The sequence below is a fragment of the Prunus mume genome, linkage group LG4 (genome assembly GCF_029339155.1).
Source record: "Prunus mume cultivar Tortuosa linkage group LG4, ASM2933915v1, whole genome shotgun sequence".
Lineage (NCBI taxonomy): Eukaryota > Viridiplantae > Streptophyta > Magnoliopsida > Rosales > Rosaceae > Prunus > Prunus mume.
In genome coordinates this window covers 15,234,425-15,259,095 of record NC_142701.1, presented here as the reverse complement: position 1 = coordinate 15,259,095, position 24,671 = coordinate 15,234,425, and the positions used below count along the sequence as shown (strand labels likewise).

Below are 24,671 nucleotides of genomic sequence, written 5' to 3'. Positions count from 1 at the left end.
TGGGTGGAAACCCCGCGCCCGGTACGTGAGAAAGAAAATGAAAACTAAAATAAAATAAATAGAAAGCCGAAACATTTGGTTTAAAATAAAGAGCTTGTCCAATATAGATCCCTACATTTTCTATTTCCTAGATATATACCCATCACTCTATAAATCTATGTGTAAAACCCAATTTCAAATTTAAATGACCAGTATGATATAAGAGGTAGTAGTATTTCTATGTTTTTACATCGTTGCCACTAAACTTCATATTTTATTTATAATTTATTTCAAGCATTTCATTAACTGCCATAATTGTAATTAATATACTCCCTATTAATAGCATATCAATCATCCCATTTCTTATAGTTGTCATTCCCTCTCACATCTCGCCCCCTAAAATTGCAAACAAAAAAAAAAATCTGTAAATTACATATCCAATAATGTACCTATGAAAATTATAATATAAATATATACATATAAAATATAGGTATCCAATAAATTACATATCCAATAATGTACCTATGAAAAATAGGTACATTATTAGAGGAAAAAAATAGGTAAGTTATTTGGAGAGAGAAAATAGGTTCATTTAAAAAAATTACTTTTAATAAAACAAATAATAGGTACTTTATTCATAGAAAAAAGGCTATATTATTTATAGAAAAAAATAGGTACATTATTTAGATAAATGGTAGGTATATTGGATGACATATAATATCTAAATCCTAATTGTAAGTACATTAAAATTAATGTAGGTATATTGGATGTCGTATAATGTAGGTATATTGGAATAGATAATTATGTACACTTTTCATACTAGGTAAATTATATTTTTCATAAAACAAACAAGTAATAGGTACATTATTTTTTCAACATAATTAGTATGTATAGTTTTATTCATAAACAATTATAAAGTGGATTATTAGTCATGTATAATTCATAAAAAGAAAATAACATAAACATTTTATTAAACAAACCGATTACCCAAATTTGAATTTATTGTTAAATTTTTTAAAAAATGTTTCAAAATTAATTCCTACTTCCATTACAACCATTTGGAGATCTTTCCAAATTCAACATCTGTCATTATATACAATCCAATTAAAAACTGTTTCCATATTGATTCCTACATTAATATACAAAATGCAATAATGGCTTAGTTGGGGGTATTTTTGGAATCTGAAAAGTACAATAAATCAGATTTTATGCTTAATTAGGTAACTTGCTGAGTTGAATCCTAGTCATGGGTTTTTATTTATACAAATTGGGTATTATTTATAGGAACAAAAAGTGAAGGGTTTTAGATACGGCAAATTGAATTTGAAGGGTGTAAGCCAAATTTACTATAAAATAAACTTCTCTTATAAAAATAGCTCCAAAATCTTACAACTTTACAATTAATAAATAAAGCTCTATCACTCTCATCTAATTCAACTTCAATTGGTTTATTCCTTTTCTTGCCCACTAATTCATCTGAAAAATTAAACATGGTGAGGGGTGAGCAACTACAGCTTAGTAGGGACATGAGACCTTATTACAGTAGATTGATATAACTAAATTAAGTGACATGCAATCACACAACCAAATATCACATTAATAATAATAATGCATGAATGCTCTTCATCTACTCCCGTTAATTCATATAACTGGACAAGCAGACTTGCACGTCCCATACTATGCTTATACCACTTGGTCCCGAATGCGTATTTATATGAACTAACACCCATTTCAATCATCTCACAATTCCCATTATTATCACATTAATAATAATAATGCATGAATGCTCTTCATCTACTCCCGTTAATTCATATAACTGGACAAGCAGACTTGCACGTCCCATACCATGCTTATACCACTTGGTCCTGAATGCGTATTTATATGAACTAACACTCATTTCAATCATCCCACAATTCCCCTTTTGTTAGTCATCTTGTCTAACTCCCTTTCGCCAGTCCCGAATCACCCAATAAAAACCATGTGCACAGAGGATCCCTGAGACCTGGTACCTGCCAAGAGTTAGACTTAACTACACAAAAGACTATTTCCATTACCCTCTTTTCCATTATTATCTTCTCCACCCAACAACTCCAACCAGTTACCATGACATGATATAATTATGCCAACATTATTCAAATAGTTCACAATGCATAAATATCTCATATCAAGAACATTATACAATATCACACATAATATAGAGCTCACGAAATTTAATTAAATCAATCTTATGTAAAGTCTCCCAAGAAATCCCTACCTCGATTCCAAAGCATTGCTCCAATTTAAGAAAATACAAGCTAAGCCCTCTCTCTCTCTCTCTCTCTCTCTCTCTCTCTCTCTCTGTGGTATTTTACTTCATTTCTCTGGTTCTCATTTTTGTTATTGACAAAATAGGGGAGAGGCCTTATTTATACTTTTACAAAACTTGGGCATGAAGTAAGAATATATATGGATAAGCTTAATGAATAAGGATAAATACGAATATAGGAAGATAAAATCTAACTTCTTACAGGAGCTGTCAAACACACACAAGCTCTAAGCTTTAAAACAATGACACATATATTGGTGACAAGAATGAAATATGCATGTGCCTAATCCACACGTCCACTCCATCTTAAGATGATTAAACTCATATGTATATGTATATATATATATATATATATATATAATAATAATAATAATAATAATAATAATAATAAATTACCAAGTCAATCCTTTTGTCCTAGTTAACTTGCTTATAAAGATAAAAACAGATTTTCTTTAGCTTTTTAATACACAAGAAATATCTAAGGATTTAGAGAAAAACAAATAATATAATTTATAGTTATTCAAATGTGTATATATATTTACTAATACAAATAATTATTAAAATAGCATTGTAAACGTAAAACAGTACATATATATTTAAAAACTTTTAAGAATATGAATTCTCAGAAAACTTCGAGACTAGAGCAAATTGACTGTGCATTCAATTCAATCAATCACTTTGTAAGTCATATTTAATTAATACGGCACGGCAATAACTGAAATGTGTATTGTCTTTTAGGTTTTCACTTGTTCAATTAAACGCAAATGGGTCTCATTTTAAACCAGAATCACACATCCGAATTCCATTTAAATTGAAAAAAATATAAATATTATTATTAATATTAAACATTTCATTTTCTAACAATAACCTTTTGCACAATTAAATCTCTTTAAAGTTTGGGTCTTAAGTTGTGTCACAAACACATAGAGTTCATGTAATATAATATAAGTGGGGTTCAAGTTCATATTTCATAACTATTAATAAACATATAAATGTGTTATATACCAAGAGTTTATTGATAACACTCGAGTAAAAAAGGGGGAGATTTTTTTTAGTACAAGTAATGGTCTAAACTACAAAGAGAGGAGAGTTTCACACACACTACTAAGATACTATGGTGATTCGATTCAAACATAAAATCACTAGTATGTAAATTAAGACCCTTTTTTATTCAACTAAATTCCGTTTTGCATTATCTGTCAACTTTTAAATACCTTAAGATGATGCCTAAAATTGAATAAAAGGTGTTTGGTTAAAAAAATATCTGACAGTACGCTTGGAACGATGCTTAAAATGAAATAATAAGGGGCTGTTGCTTCACGGTCGGTCTCAATTGGTAAAATTCTTCCATTTGGTCTTTTGGTCTTGTCATTGCAAAGGCACTGCCCCCCACTCCCTATAGAGAGTGGGGCTTTCTTATTTCATATTCATACTAATTATCCTTCTTTTAGTTTTGCTTTCTTACTTCTCAAATTTCAAAATCTAAACCAGAAAAAAAATATTATAATAATAATAATAAAGAAAGAAGGAAAGAGGTATATTGCGTTTGAAGGACACGCCTAGACGTGAAAACTCCAGTGTTTCATAACCAAAGGACTTGAAGAGCAACTACCCTCATAAGAGATAATTAAGGAATACGGTACGTCTTTTAATATTTAATTTTAATTTTTATATTTGACAAATCTGACTAAACAATAGGAATGAAACATAATTACAACTTTTTTTAAAGATGGAGTTCAAAGCTCACTTGATACTATTTTATTGATACATTCAAAGTTCACTTACAATTTGTTAGAGCATTCACAATGGGAGGTGTAAAATCCAAGGTGTAAAGCCACTTTTACGTTCTTTTTATATTTGGATGATGTAAATGTGATTTTTTATTCCAATTGAGAAGATGTAAATACAATTATGTATATTCGATTTTCTTTGTGTTAACCTTATAAATTAATTATGTGTGTTTAGGTTTATTTTATTTTTTCTTACTAATGATTGATAACAGTATGATGTGCTGACACGTGTACTTGCTGAGGTGGCAAGTCTGTTAGCTCTTCACATGTTTGTTAATCTGATTAGTTACTCTCGTTAGTCTAATTAGTTATTCTGTTAAGCTCATATTAGTGAAGGAGTCATTGTTACACAGCTATATAAGCTTGTGATTAGTTCATTTCATTATCATGTAAGAAAACACTTCTGAGAAATATACAGAGCTTTAGCTTTCATTCATTTCTCTCTCTAAACCTAGATCTAAAATACTTTATTTCCACCATGGTTATCATGGTATCAGAGCTTCGGCTCATCGATTCCTGATATTTTACGCTTCCGCTCCACAATCTCAAAGCCCGCTCTACTGTATCACTGCTAATTTCATTTTCGAGCTCTCAAATTGCAACAATGGCAAATCAGTGGCTGCTTGTGGTTCTGTCCAGTTTGCTCATATTTCTGGCGATTCTGCAATTGTTGTTCGCCAATCTTCTTCGTGTGCTCTTCTTCTTGACTCGGTGATGAATTCACCTCTGGTATGCCTGATATTCCTCTTCTTGACTCGATTCGGTCTTATTCAATTATGTTGTCTATGATTTCTTGAAGCACACAACATACTTCTCTAAATTCTTGAAGCACGAAGCATGTCTCTAAGATTTCTTTGAAGCACGAAGCACTTATCTGAGATTTCTTTGAAGCACTTATCTGAGATTTCTTTGCCACACAATTGTTGAAGCACAAGGCAAATATGACTTTTTCTGTTCCAAAAATTGACGGTCTCTTAGGAGTCATTACTATTCGACTCAATGATGATAATTTTGTGAAATGGAATTATCAATTGCAATCTGTCCTTCAAGGCTATGATCTATATGGTCACTTTGATGGCACCTCTGTGTGTCCACCTAAATATGTTGTTACTGAATCTGAGGGAGTAACTACTGAGATTTCTAAGGACTATCGACATTGGCTTCAACTGGATAAGGCTTTGCTTAGCCTACTCATTGCTACGCTATCAGATGATGCCATTGAATATGTAGTTGGGTGTAAATCTGCACGAGAAGCTTGGTTGAGTCTCACTGATCGATATGCCTCTATCTCAAGAGCTTGCATCAATCAACTTAAAACAGAGTTCTATACCATTCACAAAGGAGGGGATTCTATAGATAAATTTTTACTTAGGCTAAAGCATATTCGAGACCAACTCTCTACAGCAAGTATCAAGCTCTCTGATGATGATATAATCATTGCAGCCTTAAATGGTCTACCACCTGAGTTTGACATCATTAAGACTGTCTTGGTGGCTCGTGACACACCAATATCACTTAAGGACTTCCGAGCATATCTCTTAATTGCCGAGAAGAATATTGAGTCACGCATAATTGCTATGCATCATAATATGACTGGTTTGCTCAGTGTTGAATATGGTTCATCGTCTCATGCTCAAGCTCCTGCCAAGATCAGCCATCGCTTCTATTGTTGGGACACTAACTGCTCATCCATAGTCCTCTTATTCTTCTGGTACGGGGCTTAATGGTTTCAAGACTTCTGCACCACTGCCTAATGTGCCATCATCTTCGTCACATAAGTCTTCTCACTCATCCGGGTCCTCTTCTGCCTTCACTCCTAGAGGACGGGGTCCAGGTGGTCGGTTTTCTTCTAATAATCGAGGCGGTTTTTCACCAAGGTTTTCTTCAAACTCCAGGAATCAGAATCAGCCCATCCCGGAATGCCAAATATGTAACAAGAGAGGTCATACAGCTCCAAACTGATATTATCGAATTCCAGAGAGTTCTTCTTCTCCTGTACTTGAATGTCAGATATGTGGAAAGAATGGTCACATCGTATTGAACTATTACCACAGGTCCAATTTTGCCTACCAAAGGCACTCCTCCTCTATAATCTCTGCAAGCCATGACTGCCAATATCTCTCCCTCATTTACTCCAAATGATCTGTGGATAGTTGACAGTGGAGCATCTCATCATATGACTCCCAATGTTCATAATCTGCTCCTTATCATTCTGATGACAAGATTACTGTGGGGAATGGAGAAGGTCTGGGCATCAATCATATTGGTTCCTCTACTTTAACTGCTTTACCAGGCACCCTACATTTAAATACTATATATCATGTCCCTAAACTTGCAGCAAATCTACTCTCTGTCTATCAACTCTGTCGCGATAACAATTGCAGGGTTATTTTTTATGAGCATCACATATTTGTGCAGGACAAACAAACCAACACCCTTCTATTTCAGGGTCAAAGTAATAAAGGTCTCTATTCCATTCCTCAGTTTCTTTCCCCTGGGATCAAGGCCTCTCCATTTGTCTCAAATAAAGAGTATGATTCTTCCGCAAGTGTTACAACCTCATCAGTTTGCTCCAGTTCGCAAATCAAGAATTCTATCATATCATCAAGTTCTCATGCTTTGCTTGGTCATCAGGTAAAGACTAAACTGTGGCATCTCCGACTGGGCCATGTCACCAATGAAGTGCTTCAACACATGCTCAAGACTTCTCACATTTCTGTTACTCCAGATCCTACATATGCCCTTTGTGAATCATGTTTACAAGGAAAAATGCATAAATTACATTTTCCTTCTTCTTCTACCATTTCTTCCAAACCCTTTTCTAAGCTGCACTCCGATGCCTGGGGGCCTTCTGCTTGTATTGCTTTAGGAGGCTATAGATATTACCTTACCTTCATTGATGATTGTACCAGGTTCATGTGGGTGTTTCTCTTATTAAATAAATCAGATGTTTTCTCAGTATTTTGCAAGTTCTATGCGTATATTGTGAATCACTATCAAGCTCATGTTCAGTTCTTTCAATCTGATGGTGGAGGAAAGTATACTAGTAAGGTGTTCACTAATTTTTGGCATCTAAAGGCATCGTTCATCACATATCTTGTCCATATACTCCTCAGCAAAATGGAGTAGCCGAGAGAAAAAATAGGCATATTATTGAAACTGCACTTTCTCTTTTAACTACAGCCAGTCTTCCTCTTCAATTTTGGTATTATGCTGCTACACATGCCACATTCTTAATCAATAGAATGACAAGTCGCACTCTACACATGCAATCTCCATATTCCAAGCTCTATGGTACATTACCAGATTTTCTCTCTATTAAAATATTTGGTTCAACAATTTATCCTTTGCTCAGACCATACAGTGCACATAAGCTTGAACCTCGCTCCCAGCAGTGTGTCTTTTTGGGGTTCTCAATGGGATATAAAGGAGTTTATTGTTACAACCCTCAAAACCAGAAAGTTCTAATTTCTAGACATGTAGTCTACAATGAAGATGTGTTTCCCTTCAAGGCTCACCGATATTATTTGGCTACCCCATCTATATCACAATCTTCTCTTGCCTCTCCATCTGGTATGTCACCGGTCCCTGTCATTATGCCATCACCACCATCCTCTTCTCCTGCGGTTCAGCCTTTACTCAGTCCTAGCATGCATTCTACTTCCTCACCCAGGCTCTCTCCTACCATTTTTGATTCTACATCATCTGCTGGTGCCACAACATCTGATAACAATATGCTGCCAATCATCTCTGCTGACCAACTGGAAGTCATATTACCTCATATATCTGATTCTTATGAGTCCGCTCATTCAAGATCAGCTAGTCCCAATAATTGTCATCCTATGCAGACTCGGTCTAAGTCTGGCATTATCCAGATAGGCAATTTCCTGAGTACTGAGCTTTACTACTCACTTCATTCTATCACTCGAGCCTGATACACTGCTCATTTCAAGGCAGCACTTGGAAAGCCTTAGTGGCAACACGCCATGTCCGAAGAAATTCAAGCCCTTCACCAACAAGGCACCTGGACTTTAGTTCCTCCTCCTTCTCATACAAACATTGTTGGGTACAAGTGAATTTTTAAAGTTAAAAAGAATGCAGATGGTACTATTTCTCGATATAAGGCCAGGCTTGTAGCACAAGGGTTTAGTCAAGAATATGGTCTAGATTATGACGAAACATTCAGTCCTGTGGTTCGACATACTACAGTTCGTTTGATTTTGGGTCTGGCAGTTCAATTTCAACGGAAATTACGTCAACTAGATGTTAAGAACGCATTTCTTCATGGCGAGCTCTAAGAAGAAGTCTTCATGAAGCAGCCTCAAGGCTTTGTTGATCCTACATATCCTGATTTTGTCTGTAAACTTCAGAAGTCCCTATATGGCTTAAAACAAGCTCCTCGTGCATGGAATGCCAAATTTACAGGATATTTACCTACTCTGGGGTTCATAGTGTCTCCTTCTGATCCAAGCCTTTTTATCAAGAAAACTTCTTCTGATATTCTTATTCTTTTATTGTATGTTGATGATATCATCCTCACAGGATCTAATCCTGCCCTTGTCAACTCTGTTATTCGTGATCTTGGGGAAGTATTCGAACTCAAGGATATGGGTCAGCTCAAATATTTTCTTGGTATTGAGATTCACTATCAGGCTAATGGCAATATGTTTGTCAATCAAGCTAAGTATGCTAAGGATTTAATCAAGAAGGCTGCCATGGATACGTGTAAACCTTGTAGTACACCCTCAAAACCTCATCAACAAGCTTTAACAACTGATGGTCTTGCTCTTAGTGATCCTACATTGTATCGCAGTATTGTCGGGGCCCTACAATATTTAACCTTCACTCGTCCAGACATAGCCTTTGCAGTTAATACCGTCTGTCAGTTCATGCATAATCCCACTGATGTTCATTTTGGTTTTGTCAAAAGAATTCTTCGGTATCTGCAAGGTACTCTGCAGCATGGGATCGCTTTATCTCCGGCACTATGCTTCTCTCCGGCTATTGTGATGCCGACTGGGCTGGTGACCCAAACACTTGTCGATCCACCACTGGTTATGCAGTTTTTCTTGGCCATAATCCAATCTCTTGGGCTTCTAAAAAGCAAGCTTCAGTTTCCCGAAGCTCCACAGAGGCTGAATATCGAGCTTTTGCTCATTGTGCTGCAGAGGTTTCATGGATTAGACAGCTGTTATGCGATTTACATATGGTTATTCCTGAAGCTCCAATTTTACACAGTGATAACTTGTCTGCTTTAGCACTAAGTGCTAATCCGGTACTTCATTCTCGTATCAAGCATATGGATATCGATTTCCACTTCATTTGGGAGAAAGTTCAAAACAAAGATCTCATTGTTCAATATGTTTCTACTGATGAGCAAGTGGCTGATATTCTTACCAAGGGTCTTCATAGTCCCCTGTTTGTCAAACACTGTGGCAATCTCAGTCTTAGCTCACCCCCAGCTGAGATTGAGGGGGATGATAACAGTATGATGTGCTGACACGTGTACTTGTTGAGGTGGCAAGTCTGTTAGCTCTTCACGTGTTTGTTAATCTGATTAGTTACTCTTGTTAGTCTAATTAGTTATTCTGTTAAGCTCAGATTAGTGAAGGAGTCATTGTTACACAGCTATATAAGCTTGTGATTAGTTCATTTCATTATCATGTAAGAAAACACTTCTGATAAATATACAGAGCTTTACCTTTCATTCATTTCTCTCTCTAAACCTAGATCTGAAATACTTTCTTTCCACCATGGTTATCAATGATAACTTTTAAAATTTTAAATTCAGAAAAGAAATGATTTTTATCCAACAAGAACTGGTAGTGATGGTGGAATTGTGATTTTGCGAATGAGTGCATTTCAATTGCCCGAGATCTGAACCGTTGATTTTGAACGGAGAGAGAAGCACTACCGTTTATCATATAGACGTTTGGATTTTTGGAGACCAAGTGGTTAGTGCGCTGATGCCACAGGCGCACTCTGTGTTCATTGGGCGTCTAACTTTTGGTTTTTATGATTAAAGCACCAATTCCCTCTCCTCACTCGTATTTTCTCTCTCGTGGTGCTCAGCAGATGGAAATTTCCATATTTTTTCTATATTTCCGGCGCCTTTTGTACATACACATCTCGTTTTATATGCGACCACTGATTAAGTTTGGGTTTGGTTGATGGAAAAACAATAATTGAGTGCCTTTGTTTTGAAATAATAGCTCCTGTGTCTTCATTTACTACCACCCTCACTGATTAAGCGTCTCCTTCGCATGCCCTTTCAGTCAACAACCTTTAGTTTCTTCATTGCAGGAGAAACCTTCAGTTTTTTCATTGCAGGCTGCAGCAACCAGCTTTTGCTTAGATATACTTCTTTACTTTCCTAATTAAAAATCCAATCAAAAAAATAAAAACAAAAAATTACTGCCTTCAGATATTCTGGTTTTCATCACACCCTCGATTTCGTTTTGTTACTATCACTTTCGTTTGCTTTTCCTTTCAAAGCAAAAAAAAAAAAAAGTAGTGGCAGTTCAGCTTTGTCTCATTTGAAGGGAACTGATCTCATTCGTAACCAAAAGAAACGAGAGAGGTATAAGGTGTGTTTTTTATGTCCTCCTTTGTTTTTCTCATTTTCCTCTGCTATTTTATGTTCTTATTTTTGTCATGGGTAGCTTTATTTTATTTCAGAAGTAAATCCAACTAATTTTTTTCGTTTAAGGTATAAGGTGCGTCTTTTTATTTCCTTATTTGTTTTTTTTTTCATATATTTGCTCTGCTATTTTATGTTCTTATTTTTGTTATGGGTAGCTTTATTTGAACCTAATTAATAAATATTTCAGAATTAAATCCAACTAATTTTTTTCCTTTAGAAATTTGTCCCTTCGATTAAAGAAATTTAAAAAAGTTACAAAAATTAAAACATTACTAAAACAAAAAATTAAAGGAAAACTGTGGCCCACCTATTCTTTTCATTTCGAGATTTGAGAGTCGTGCATTTTGTTTCACTTATCTTTATTACACTTTCACTTTACAGTTGTTTCCAGAAAAAGCTTCCTGCAAAAACGAAAGGAAAAGTGTTGCATACTGATACTCTGTGTTCTTCTATTTAAGCTTAGTCTCACAAGCTAAGGTATGCCCCTTAGTTTCCTTTCTTAATTTCAATTGGTTTAATATTCTTTCTTTTACACTTTTTCATTTTCTTGTTTTTGGGTTCTTTTATTCAACAGATACAAGAGTCTCATTCCAAAGCAAAGCAAAAAGAACCATGGAGATCTTCACCGGAATTATTTCTAAAATAATTGAGTACGCAGTTGAACCAGTTGGGAGGCAAATGGGTTATCTAATTAACTACAAAAGCAACCTTGAAAGTCTGAGGAGCCAATTGAAGAACTTAGATGCTGCCAAAGACCGGATGAAGCATAGGGTTGATGAAGTTGAAAGAAATGGTAAAGGAGTAGAAACTGATGTCCAGAACTGGAGAAAAGAAGCAGATGGGATCACTCAAGAGGCAGAAAAGATTTTGGGAAATGAAGGCCAAGCAAAGACAAAGTGTTTCCGTGGAGTATGTCCTAATCTGGTTTCGTATCATCAGTTTAGCAGGAAATCAGCAAAATTGGCAAAAAAGATTGAGCTACATGCAAAAGAAGAGTTTCCCAGTGTTTCTTACGAAGCTCCAGTAGAAGATATATGTGCCATACCCTCTAAAGAATACACGGCCTTTGAATCAAGGACTTCAATGCTGAAGCAAATCATGGAGGAACTGAAAAATTCTGATACCAACATGATTGGGGTGTACGGATTGGGGGGCGTTGGAAAGACAACACTCGCCAAAGAAGTTTTCAGACAAGCTAATAAAGAAAAGTTATTTGATGATGTGGTTATAATACTTGATGTAAAAGGAAAAAACGACATGGAAATTCAAAAAGAAATTGCTGAAAAGTTAGGCATGGAAGTGAAGGAACCTCAAAGTATGGCAGTAAGGGCAAATTGTTTATGGCGCAGGATAAAAGACAAGAACACTCTTGTAATTTTAGATGATGTTTCGAGAAGAATTGATTTGGAGGCTGTGGGACTTGTCCATGTCCGGACTTGTAATTTCTTGTTGACATCTAGAGATAAGGAAGTTTTATTTTCTGAGATGGGTACGCAAAAGAATTTTCCGCTTGACCTTTTATGTGAACAAGAAAGTTTGAGTTTGTTTGAGAAGAAGGCAGGTGCTGTTATTAAAGATGACCGTATACATGAAGTAGCAACTGAAATAGCCAAAAAATGCGGAGGTTTGCCTATTTTAGTTGTTGCAGTTGCAAGAGGTTTAAGAGAGAGTTCTTTAGAAGAATGGAAAGATACCTCGAGGCGCTTCAAAAATTTTGAGCAAAAAGAATTCACATATAAAGCATTCTTCATAATAGAGTGGAGTTACAATCAATTGGATAGCAAGGAGCTTAGGCCGTTGTTCTTGCTATGTGGAATAATGGCACAAAGTAACAATGGTTTCTTTCTCTCTGACTTGTTGAAATATACTATAGGTTTGAGTTTGTTTAAAAATGTTCGCACAGTGACTGAGGCACGGAATGCATTGCTGTCGTTGGTTAAAAAACTAAAAGATTCTTGTCTGTTGCTTGATGGTTATGACGATGGAATTGTTAGAATGCATGATGTTGTGCGAGATGTTGCTGTCCGAATTGCATCTAGAGATCAACATGTCTTCTCAAGAGATTATTATACAGAGTTGGATGAAAGTCCAAGTAAAGACTGCTCTCTAATCTCTCTCCGACGCTGTACTATCCCCAAGCTTCCCGAAGTACCTTGGGAATGCCCAAAACTGAATTTTTTTCTCTTGGGGAGTCGTGAGAGAGACTACTCGCTTGAAATCCCTAGCAACTTTTTTGAAGAGATGAAGGAACTCAAAGTGTTGGATGTAACCGGACTGTGTATTCCATCACCACCTCCATCTCTTCAATTCCTAACAAATCTTCAAACTTTGTGTTTAGATGTTTGCGTGTTGGAGGACATAGCTCTAGTTGGACAGCTAACAAACTTGAAAATTCTTAGCCTTATAAAGTCCCAGGTTAAGGAGTTGCCCAAACAAATAGGGCAATTGACTCGTCTACAATTGTTGGATTTGACTGGTTGCTCTGAACTTGTACTGATCTCACCTGGCGTTATATCAAGCTTAACAAGTCTAGAAGACTTGAGAATGGGAAGCTTTAAGGAATGGGAAGGAGATTTAAATGATGGAAGAAGTAATGCGAGCGTGTCAGAGCTGAAACAATTGCGTCAACTAACTGCATTAGAGATACATATTCCAGATGCTAAGCTTCTTCTAGCAAACATGTTCTTGGATATAAGGTTAGAAAGATACACCATACTTATTGGTGATTGTTGGCTATATCCTAGAAATTACGGAACCTTCTCTAACAAGTTAAAACTCAAGCTCACTACAGACAGTCAATTCGACCAAGGTATAAAATTGCTGCTAAAGAGATGTGAAGATTTGTACTTGGATGGGATGGAGGCTGCAAATATTATTTCCTATATATTAGAAAGTGACAGTGGTAAACAACTGAAGAATCTCCATGTCCAAAACAATGATGAAGTTACAGCTGTCATTAACTCGAGGCATGCCTTCCCCATCTTGGAGTCACTATCTCGTGACAACCTCATACCTCAGCCTTTTCAAGAGTTACGATCTTTGACTTTGCGGAATCTGCCAAAGCTTATTGGTTTCTCCTCCAAAGGCAGCAGGTCAGTTGTAAGTACAGAGGCCGAAGAAATCATTTTGGAGAATGAAATTGGTGGACCCACGAAACTTTTCATGAATGGGGAGGTACGATTTGTTCTATATTTATTTCTGAACAAATAAAGTTGCTTTTGTATATTTTTCATTTTGGTCATTCTTTCTGCAGGTAGAACGTAATCCATTTAAATAATGCATATTCTTTATGCAGGGATTATGTAGTACTAGGATTGAAATTAAATCCAAGTTACAATTCATTTAAACAGTTCATTAATTTATTAGTTTTTGATTGAGAAAGAAAAGGTATTCGCTTTTAATTAGTGTACAATATTCAATGATTCATATTATGACGAAAGCATGATGCATTCTTGAAAGTCTATTTATAATGAAATATGATCTTCAATAAACTTTGAGGCCAACTTTTTCTTTTTCAAATACATTTTTATACTCCACTTTTTCTCGGAAAATGCTATTAAGTTACCACATTTTTATACAACATTCTATTAATGGAAGTTCAAGGGCATAGTAAGCTAATAAGTTACTAGTTACTAGTTATGTCATATTAGACCTTTACTTTTTGTCTACTTATTGTGGATTCTATATAACTGATCAGCATGTAAATTGTCATTTCCTAATTAAATGTGAATTTTTTACTATACACAGGTTCTGATGCCCAACTTAACACACTTGATCTTGCATCAATGTGATGGTTTAAGATTCTTGTTTTCATTTTCCATGGCTACAAGTCTTGTCCAACTCACACATCTTGAGATAGCTAGTTGTCAAATCATGGAAGAGATATTAACAAAAATTGGTAGCAGTGAGGAAAATACAGATAACATATTTCCCAAGCTGAAACATCTACAGCTGCAACATCTTCCAAGCCTCACCAGATTCTGCTCAGGAAGTTATGTGGAATTTCCATCCTTAGAGCTGTTGCATCTAGAAGATTGTGGTGAACTAGGGGTATTCATCTTTCATTCGAAGTGTGAAAACGTTACAGTACGTAAACAAACTGAAGAGATTGATGTACAATACTGTCTTTTGGATGAAAAGGTGAATTATATATACCTTTATTTCTTTTCATTTCAAAATTTGTTTCCAATTAACGTGAAAGAAAAAGGTTCATATGATGAATTTGCCCTATCTACAGGTAGGATTTCCTAGTTTGGAGAGCTTGATGATCTATGACATGCCTAAGTTGAGGACTATATGGCACCGCCAACTTGCCCCAGACTCTTTTCAAAAGGTCAAAAAAGTTGAAGTTTTGAGATGCCACAGTCTAACAAATATCTTCGCGCCAAGTATGATGGGAAGATTGAATGCTTTAGACACTTTAAAAACAGAACAATGCAAGTCACTACAAGTGGTATTTGAACAAACATATGACACATCAACTACTCAGTTGAAAACTTTTGAGTGCCCAAATATGGATTATGTGGTGATGGATTCGTGTGAGAGTTTGAAAAATATCTTTCCAGCCTCAGTGGCCAAAGGTCTTCAGCAGTTAAGGGAGTTGATTGTGCGCAAATGTGGAATATTGGAGGAAATTGTTGCCAAAGGAGTAGAAACGACACCTGAGTTTGTGTTCTCTAAAGTAACACTTGTGCAATTTCTATATCTGCCCCAACTGAGGAGTTTCTATCCGGGGCTGCATGTTTCCAAGTGGCCATCACTCAAAACATTGGTATTCTTTGAATGTGGTAAAGTGGAGATTTTTGCATCCGAATATTCAAGATTCCAAGAAAGACTTTATTCGGGCCTTTTTTGTACATCAATCAAACAACCTTTCTTGTTAGTTGACAAGGTACAAAATTCTCTTGCACAATTTGCTCTTGTAGCTAAATTCTTCTTAAGATATTTTCTTTGCAATTTTTATTATTTTTAAGTATTAGAGATTTTTCTTTTATTAAAATGAATTTTCGACCTCCACCATGTCAAAAACTTTAAAGCACATCTGTTGAATGAAAACAATAGTTGAGGAGGTTAAAAGGAGTAGTAAGTTACTAACATAAGACATGTATACAACAAAATAAAGACTCGAAAATTTAAATAAAGAAAAAGGGCTTTTGAAAGTTAAAATAATTTAGATGAGTATAGTATTTAGTTATGCAACTGACCAAGTAAGTCGTCCCGCCCTTTTCTCGAGGGTAGTGACTGATATTATTCTATTGAAGTAAGTGAGTTGATAATGATATCTTGATAATATTTCAGGGTAATCCATTCCCCAACTTGGAAGTATTGCACTTGGACGAGAACACGAAGATTTGGTATGAAGCGCATGGTCCACTCCCAGCAGAGTTGTTTATCAATCTAAAAGAGATTGCATTTTCTTGTGCACACCCCCAGTCATTTCATTTCCTTGAGAAATTACATAATCTTGAAGCGCTCTATGTTTATAATGGTCCTTGGAAAGAAATATCTGTGTATGAAGGAACTAGTAGTGGGGAAGTAGATGCAGTTGGGACGACCTTCCCACACATAAAGAATTTGATTCTCAGCAGGATGCAGGAGCTAATGCATCTAGGGAATGACAACTCCGAATCAATTTTCCCAAACTTGGAAATTCTGAAGGTGTACAGCTGTGCAAGATTAAAGAATCTAACTTTATCCACAATATCATTTCGGAATCTAACCACTTTACACGTAGTAAATTGTGAGGGACTGAAATACTTAACAACTTATTCGGTGGCTAAATGTTTACACCAACTCAAAAGCTTGGAAGTTGAGAATTGTGAAAGCATGATAGAGATAGTGGCAAGCAACGAAGATGAAGATTCAGGAAATTATTACGAGATTGCTTTCAGCTGCTTGCAACATTTGAAACTTTATTATCTACCAAGTTTGCGAGACTTCTGCTCATCAGGAAATTGCATTGTCAGAGTCCCATCCTTAAACTCTTTAATCATCGAGGAATGCCTGATTGAGTTGAAGATTTCCCCTGATGGGTTATTGATCCAAAGTGGTTCAAGACCAGAAAGACAACAAATAACAGAGGAAGTAGAAGAAAAAAAAGAAGATGATGGCAATGATACGGTATAAGTTGTCATTCATATTAATAAACTGTATGGTCGTATGTTTCGTTGTAATGCTCAACAATATATTTCCAGGGAGGGAGGAAGCAGCTGATTGCCCATACAAATTAATGCTGCAAGACTCCATATTCCATAGTTTCCACCACATCAATTCCTAATTAGTTTCACTGTAAGCATATACTGGTACCATTAAATAAGTATGTAGTGGATACCATTTGATAAATACGTTTTTACTCGTTCTGACAGTTCTCTCTACCCCACCCTCACCCAGCTGTTCCTGCCCTTGCGCGCCATTGCCGATCTGATCAATGTTAATTGTTTGACACAAGCTTGCAAGCGGCGGCCTCAAGGCACAGGCCTAAGAATTTGGAAATGGTTGCGTGATTTGTGTTGGCATTCAGGCATTCCAATTCCTGTTGTGTTATGCTTGTGTTGCGACGCCTATATAGCTCTCTAGTCTCTACTTTTGGCTTTAGGGATTTGGTTGTCTCTCAACTCTGCTATTGTGCTGGTTGCAAATGGGGACTTCATCTGTTACCTCTTTTGTTAATTTTGTTTTTTCCTGCTGTGTTCAGTTGCATTTGGTGCGTGCACCTAGTGATTGGGAATTGCTTACTCTGATTTGTGCAATTCAATAAATTGTAATCAAATTCATAAATCTTGGTATTTCTTCCAGTACCCTGCTCTTTTACAATATTACTTGAGAGATTGTAACCAAAACTTTTGCATGTTAGTGAAGAAAAGACATGGCACAATACGCTGAATCAAACATACTGAGGTTGTATTACAAAGAACCGTAACTAGTTCATAGAAACTTCTTTAGTTTCCAGTGCATTTTTATTGATAAAAATTGTCAATAGACTAAAATAAACAAAACAAAATCACCAGACTAGAAGCAAACTTGTCAATGACCATAATGAAAAGAAGCAAGTCTAAGAGAAAACAAAAAATGCTACATTAACTGATATCACCCAACTTAAATGTGCTAATATTGAAGAGACCAAAATCCTTCCAAAGGCACCCCACACCACGCCCTCAACATCAAAATTTTGAATTGACTGCCTAATGAGCAGAAAATCTTAGAAAATATAAAGACAAGGGGCAGGTATTTGGAAGGCACCATCGCACAATATTTCTATGCATCAGTTATTGGGTACTCAAACACAACATCTTTTCCTGAAAGCTTCCTGTAAACTGCTGAAAAGCTCTCCAGCTTGTACTCCGTGTTGTTTCGTTCCTTAGGATCCAAGAAAACCTGCCCAGCATTGAAGATAGATAATTATGGTACTTAACAAACAAAATCCTACCCCTCACCATGCATGTACTTTTATAATAAATCCATTATAATATCCATCCCACCTAAATGTACTACGTTCTCGATTCATCTATTCCATTGGCAGGCTTTGGACATCTTTGTAACAAAATCTTCTCTTTGGTATAAGGTTCTTAGCCTTCATCTTTCAAGCATTAATCAACCCCTTTTTTTCCATTTCCAAGTGTTTGTGTGTGTGTGTGTGTGTGTGTGTCTATATATCAAACAATATATTTTTTCCTTCGACAGCTCACCTTCATTATCTTGGACCCATCAAGTCGATATCTAGTTCGTTTCCCAACAATCTCAGCAGGCAAAACCACATCCTCCAACATTGCCTCATGCACAGCAGTTAGAGTACGAGTGCGGGGCCGTTGGACAGCAGACCCTTTCTTCGGAGGCCTCACTATCCTCCGTGTGGCGATCAGAACTACATCCTACCACATGACAAACAAAAATAAACACCACCAAAGAAAACCACTATTTGAAAATAAATACATGTCTGAATCAGAGATCCACTCACTTTAATTATAGCAAAAATGAAATCAGAGAAGAAAAAATAAAATGGGTTGACTATAAGAAAGGTCAGCTAGGAAGATCAGAACTAGGAACTAAAAGATAAAAATAAAATATCCTTGATTGTAAGGCACAAAATGTAGTGCCTAGAAACTAGTACAGAAAAACGTCACTTAGAACACCTAGTCCGGGTTAAATCTAGATTTCATAAATGGCAGAGAACCAAAGAACTTAAATAATCACCTTTCCACTGAATTTCTTCTCTAGCTCCCTCACAATCCGAACATGGATCTTGCGATAAGCTTTCCTAAGTCTATATGGTATGTGGATAACAACCGCCTTCCGGTTCCCAGCCACATCAACTTGACTGGAGAAAGGAGGAATGTTAATCATACAATCAGCAACAGTTTACATTAAATAGTCATTCAGTAAACAGTTCTTACACAGCTGAATTTATATATAGATCCTTCAGTTCACTTTTCAGGTCCGAGTTTGCTTCCAAATCAAAGATTGCCTGCACAGACAACAAACAACTCATGATTATATCTAAACATCATAGCAACAATTTCATCAATAGAAAGCGCAATAAAAAGCTGCTTATCTTACCTGTCCAACTGACTCTTCAAATTCAGTAGGTTCAGCATCCTTGTCCTTGTGAATCTTCTTCCTTGACGTATACATCTTGACAAATCTGACTAAACAATAGGAATGAAACATAATTACAACTTTTTTAAAGACATGAAAAAGTCGAGAATACAATGTAGGTTAACCACTCTTGAGTAAACAATATAATCATTTTCAAAACCCATACCCAACTGAATCAATTTTAAAATCAATTCCAAAGTCAGCAGAATAACAAAATATGAGCCCTGGTTAACTTATTATTTCAGTCTCAGTATCAGTATAAGCAATAGCAAAGAGCTTAGCTCCTTCAAAATCTCAATCACAAACAAAGACAACGCCAGTTGGTTTATCACATTTTCCCGGAAAGAAAACAAAGCAATTAACACAATTTACAGAAACAACGCCAAAAGCCCCAACCTAAAATTTATTCTAAATTAAATTTCACAAAAACCAACCAACATTCATTTTCCAATCATGGTTTCTAACAATATATCATCCCGTACGATTGCTAAAGAACTCAAACTTCGGTATTTCTTTCGGTGCAGAGGAAGAAATAAAATAAAAAATTCCTGCACTTTCTCTGGAAACAGAGAAATAATTTGAAGGTGATAAAATAAAAACGGATTGGTTACTGGATTTACCTCAAGGGAATCAAGAGTCCGAGAGAGATTTGCTCAGAGTGGCTGTAAACCCTAGTTTGGTTTCGGCAGAGAAGAGAAACCCTAGCGATTAGAATAAAAATGGTTCGGATGGATGGAAAGGACGACTGGGAGGTCTCTTTGTACAACTGAACGGCTGCGATCAACTGAAATTTTTTTGGAGTGTCATGGTCATAAACATATATTTTTTGGGGTTAGAATAAACATCTAATTTTCAACATTAAACAAAATTATTTTTTTAATACAAGTGATAAATTACCCAATAAAAATTTATTTTATAACTTATATATCATGAATGCTCCGTGAACTTGTTAGAAGTTCTCTTTTCTTTTTTTTCTTTTCTTTTTTGGAAAATAAGCGATATATACTATTATAACAGAAGTATAAAGTAATTATATGTCAATATGGGTAAATCTTTTCTAGTTATCAAACACAACAATATATTGAATTGATCTAAAGAGAATCACGCACAACTCAAACAATAACTAAATCCCCAATCCAACAACCAGAAGCCCATGTAACCAGAAGTTCTCTTTTCAATTCGCAAACTTGCAAATGAATCAATCTGAACTTTCGATAAAATTAGTACTTTAAAGAGGTAACAAAATAAAGCTCTGTCTTTTACTAATACCGCAGCCCCCAACACCACAACTTTTGCATCCAAATCTCCACCATTAAAAAAAATACCAAATAAATTTCAATGAGCTATAAATAGTCTTGATTCATTCAAACGACATGTACCGAACAAGGAATTCATTATAAGTGTAGCCACAAAACCAAACAAATTCACATTCCCGCCTATGCACCTTTGTAATTTTAATCAAAATGTGTTTTATTTGTGTCAATTATAACAAGGGGTCATAATTAGAAGATACTTTATCTTGAGTTGGTCAAGCTTAAATAAATAAAAACCTTTGTTCCTCGTGAATATTAGTGATATTGTATTCAGAGAAGTTTGTTCGTTATTGTAAAGTTCCCCAACCCAAGGCATTGCTTCTTGTTCCTAAAACTTTCATGTTATCTTCATCAGCTACTTAGAAAACGTGAGTGAAACAAGCCGGCTATAGATATTAATTTGACTTCATATTCATCCCAAATCTATCCAGATTACTGCTTCCAAATACCCTTATATTACCAACTTGCTCCAAAACATCCAAAAACTACTTGTCATGGCCTCCAAAGCACCCAAAAAAAAAAGGTGGGATGTTTACATGAAGCCTAGAATGGCCTACCTGCTGCTTCCTCCGGCATTCTCTAACCACTTAGTCGAACAATGAAAAATCTTTACTGCGGACATTTGAAGCGCCAATGACCATACCAGTAACAAAGATCATGCTTTAGCGGAGTTTATAATACAAGATTCTAGTGGAAAACCAATTCTTGCAGCAAGGAGCAATTTGGGTCAAAAATCTAATCCAGCTGAGGAATGTACAATGTAGAACTTCAAAAGAACTGTCAAATTAAAAGAATATGAATTAATAGTTGAAGCTCAGGCCATTCGGCTTTGTTTTTTACAAAATTGAGTCAACCAAATCCCTAAAACTACCTGCTAAGTAGACCCTTTTTCTCCTAGTAAAGGGAAACACACCCTCTGAGCACCATCTATCTCAAAATTTCTGAAAGCTTCCCAGACCCACATATACATACCAACCTGCCTACAAGAAAACTGCAACGCTGATGAAAATTTCAATTATCAGTACAATGCTAGTAAAAGCATTGCTGTGAAGGTTGTAGGCGGAAGAATCTACACTTGTGGAATTCAATGATGGAGCTGTGATATTTACCAAGGTGCCATTCTTGCCGAGACTGCGAGCACAAAATAATAATAATCAAGATTCAAATGGTGCCATAATTGTTTTGTACCACCAAAAAACAAAGTTAATTGCTCATCTAGCTAAGTGTAGTAAATAAGCAGAATTTTACCTTCCAGGAAATATGCAGGATCCATGGCCTGCATAATTAGAACAGAATTGTTAACATTGATGCATAACTGATAATAGTTTTTAATAAATTGAAATAGAACCTACAACTCGGAGAATGTTGCATGCTGTACAGTTGAAGTCTTACTTGGATCTGTTGTGGTAATTGCAGCCACTCCATTGAAGTCGCAAGCCGCCGGAGTCTTCCCCATCTTATGATAGTAAGTATCAAACGCATATGTTGCATGTGCAATCACATTATCAGGTTCGTAGCATGGTTCTCCCTGCAATAAAGCTGAGCAATCCACCTTGCCAGGTCCACAAGCCCAATCTAGTGCAGCCTGAAGCATCTTTGGATCAGCACCATCCTTTGTAATACAGAAAGTTTGGTTTGTAGTATCATTTGATAATACTGCCCCTGATCCTGTCAAACGCAAAATGTAGATAGGTGTCCCATTTGCATCAAACAATCCCCAGTTCTTCTCTGAGATGGGTCCAGGTTTCATATCCTCGTTATAGAGTTCATAAATGAAAGTACTAACAGCAAGTCCAGGATGTTTGGGAGTTCCAGTTTTGTTCAGGACATGCCTTATTAAATTGCTGTTGTATGTGTTGGCATTTTCTAATGTTGCATCTGGCTCATTAGAATCACCTTTGGAAGGCCAGCCTGATTCTGTCACTATTATTGGAACGTTAGTGAAGTTAAGAAAAGCCATGGCATAATATGCTGCATCAACCACAGCATCAAAAACATTAGTGTAATGAAGAAGTGTATTGGAATCAACAGCTTCTTTGTTTGGAGGGAGGGACTTGAAGAGTGAATAATCTAATGGAATGACACCATTTGATTGCATGTAATCGTAGTATGGGTATATATTGAGCATGAGAAATGATCCTGTGGACTGCAAGAAAGTAAGCATGGGGACCAAAACTGGATTCAATGAACGGTTAAAGAAGGCTTGGGAAGGTGGGAAGGAATCAAGGATAATGGAGGAAGAAAGAGGAGTTGAAACTTTGATTTGGCGGTCAAGATTGGATGCCACAAGGGCTGATTGAATGTACTTGAGAGCATTGACAAGAATTTTTGCAGCATTTGGGAGGGTGGTAAGAACGTCCGACCCAACAGCTATGGCTGTGATGTTTGTGGCTGGGTAATGTGCTACCACATTCTGAGATACCCAATTGGCTGCAGTGGAATTAGATTGACCAATTCCAAGGATTTGTTCATTAGGAACAGAAATCATAACTTGAATGCCAGTATTTGCAAGTGCAACTAGCATGGCACGGTCAGCATCATATAACCGGACATGTCGAATTTGCTGAGCTTTTAGTAGGGCTACTACTTGTGTTGGGTGTGGCATGTCTGACAGATCTGTTCCTATGTTCACGCCAATAAATACATCTGCAAAAATGAAGTCACGGTAATTGATTTGTTATAAATCTAAAACATAAATCTAAGTTCAAGTTTCAAGTAATAACACACACATGGAAGGAAATGAAAGCAGCATCTAGCAGAACAACTTCAACTTCAACTTCTTTTCAAATCTTAGTTAAATTTTAACCTAGACACTATTGAAAGCTTTAGTACTCTTGAGAACCAAATACTCACGATTTCCAAAAGTTTCGAAAATAGGCCTAAGCCTAATAGAGAAGGAGAAGAGATTCTTTGGTGAAAGTTTGGGTTGGTTTGTGAAGATTATCTTCAAGAACTACACAACCAAATGTCAAAATGACACAGCCATTGACCAAGTATATGCCAGTACAAGTCACACCTGTATAAGAACTCAAGACTGTTTTAACTGAATGACTATATAGAAATTTGTTTTATCAAGTATATGCATTTTTTTTTGTGTGACTAAGATTGGATAATATAAAATCCACTAGAACCTGCCAATTTCCTGCCCTCACATATTAAAACTGTAGTAGTGAACATCATAATCACCCAAAGTAGTAGTGGACCTAATTGAGGTGATTAAGTAGCATAAGTCACTGAACAAATTGTACAATAAAGAAAGTAAACATCCCATTTAGGTTGATATAATGCCAAAAAAATTTAAGATTATCAAACCTTTATATGATCATGGAGTGCACGACTGGAATGAATCAAATAAAACATCATAATGCCAAAAGAAAAAAAAAATCAAGATTCTCAAGCCTTTATTATGATCATGGAGTGCACTACTAGAATGAATCAAATAGGAGACCGTAACTTGACATCTACTCTTCAAAGCTCACCAAGACAAAGATTTACATGACATGAATCTAGTATTTCTAATTAAACCGCCAAATGATAATCTGATCATGGTGATAGGAGACTAAAAATCTGTTAAATGGTGTCCACACGATAAACAATAACAACGTTATCTGTTCACTTTATAAATTCAAAAGATGACTATGTCATGCATCTAGTTTTATCTTTTGTTTCTCTTAGTAATACAAAATTTTGAAACAGGGTGAAAATTCATAAATTACCCGTTCTTACTATACATGGAAAAGAAAAAGTACTGGTACATTAAGAATACACAAAGAAAAATAAATTTGAATTACTGATTCACTTTAGAGTATACAATGTTAAGGCACAATTTAACCCTCTAAGTCCCTTATAAGTGAAGTAACGATTTAACACCGTTTGTTCATTCCACTCAGTCCCTACAAATATTCCTGTGGCATGTTTCAAATGTTTTCCCTGTGTCATAAGAGACAAAGTGTTCTGCAATAAAATGGGAGCCTTGTGAGGAACAAAAGAAAACGAAGCAAATTGACTGGGTGCATTTTGGCTAGCTTTATTGAGAAAAACTAGGTAGA

General features: G+C 35.9%; 3 protein-coding genes across 4 annotated transcripts; 1 reads left to right on the top strand and 2 right to left on the bottom strand.

Moving 5' to 3' along the window:
* The first annotated feature begins 10,158 nt into the window (after positions 1–10,158).
* On the top strand, positions 10,159–17,514 carry LOC103327490 (disease resistance protein At4g27190-like). 2 transcript variants are annotated; one of them, XR_016126369.1, is made up of 8 exons: positions 10,159–10,661; positions 11,099–11,194; positions 11,292–13,891; positions 14,465–14,857; positions 14,955–15,608; positions 16,016–16,837; positions 16,912–17,005; positions 17,108–17,514. XR_016126369.1 is itself a non-coding variant. In XM_089051185.1 (7 exons), exons 3-7 carry the CDS (start codon positions 11,330–11,332, stop codon positions 16,945–16,947), a joined length of 4,467 nt encoding a protein of 1,488 aa, XP_088907311.1. In that variant the 5' UTR covers positions 10,159–10,661; positions 11,099–11,194; positions 11,292–11,329; the 3' UTR covers positions 16,948–17,514. The 2 variants fall into 2 exon arrangements, 1 of the variants encoding a protein (XP_088907311.1); XM_089051185.1 differs by having other exon boundaries at positions 16,912–17,514.
* An 82-nt stretch (positions 17,515–17,596) lies between these two features.
* On the bottom strand, positions 17,597–19,359 carry LOC148917987 (small ribosomal subunit protein eS7-like). Its single transcript, XM_089051188.1, has 5 exons — positions 19,271–19,359; positions 19,108–19,178; positions 18,908–19,031; positions 18,403–18,585; positions 17,597–18,091 (listed from the first exon to the last, which is right to left on the bottom strand). The coding sequence occupies exons 1-5, from the start codon at positions 19,343–19,345 to the stop codon at positions 17,972–17,974; spliced, it is 573 nt and encodes a 190-aa protein (XP_088907314.1). The 5' UTR covers positions 19,346–19,359; the 3' UTR covers positions 17,597–17,971.
* A 2,026-nt stretch (positions 19,360–21,385) lies between these two features.
* Positions 21,386–23,493, bottom strand: LOC148917986 (glucan endo-1,3-beta-glucosidase 2-like). The gene is made up of 4 exons (XM_089050990.1): positions 23,476–23,493; positions 22,015–23,268; positions 21,871–21,898; positions 21,386–21,753 (listed from the first exon to the last, which is right to left on the bottom strand). The coding sequence occupies exons 2-4, from the start codon at positions 23,225–23,227 to the stop codon at positions 21,603–21,605; spliced, it is 1,392 nt and encodes a 463-aa protein (XP_088907116.1). The 5' UTR covers positions 23,228–23,268; positions 23,476–23,493; the 3' UTR covers positions 21,386–21,602.
* Positions 23,494–24,671: the final 1,178 nt, after the last annotated feature.

Excerpts from the sequence above, each read along its gene's own strand:
- LOC103327490 (XM_089051185.1), top strand. The coding sequence starts at position 11,330 with ATGGAGATCTTCACCGGAATTATTTCTAAAATAATTGAGTACGCAGTT. Across the intron at positions 13,892-14,464 it reads AACTTTTCATGAATGGGGAG|GTTCTGATGCCCAACTTAAC; the intron begins GTACGATTTGTT and ends TACTATACACAG. Across the intron at positions 15,609-16,015 it reads CTTTCTTGTTAGTTGACAAG|GGTAATCCATTCCCCAACTT; the intron begins GTACAAAATTCT and ends ATAATATTTCAG.
- LOC148917987 (XM_089051188.1), bottom strand. The coding sequence starts at position 19,345 with ATGTATACGTCAAGGAAGAAGATTCACAAGGACAAGGATGCTGAACCT. Across the intron at positions 18,586-18,907 it reads AGAAGAAATTCAGTGGAAAG|GATGTAGTTCTGATCGCCAC; the intron begins GTGATTATTTAA and ends GTCATGTGGTAG. Across the intron at positions 18,092-18,402 it reads ATGGGTCCAAGATAATGAAG|GTTTTCTTGGATCCTAAGGA; the intron begins GTGAGCTGTCGA and ends AATGCTGGGCAG.
- LOC148917986 (XM_089050990.1), bottom strand. The coding sequence starts at position 23,227 with ATGCCACACCCAACACAAGTAGTAGCCCTACTAAAAGCTCAGCAAATT. Across the intron at positions 21,899-22,014 it reads AATTACCACAACAGATCCAA|GCCATGGATCCTGCATATTT; the intron begins GTAAGACTTCAA and ends CTAATTATGCAG. Across the intron at positions 21,754-21,870 it reads TCCTGCATATTTCCTGGAAG|TCTCGGCAAGAATGGCACCT; the intron begins GTAAAATTCTGC and ends TTGTGCTCGCAG.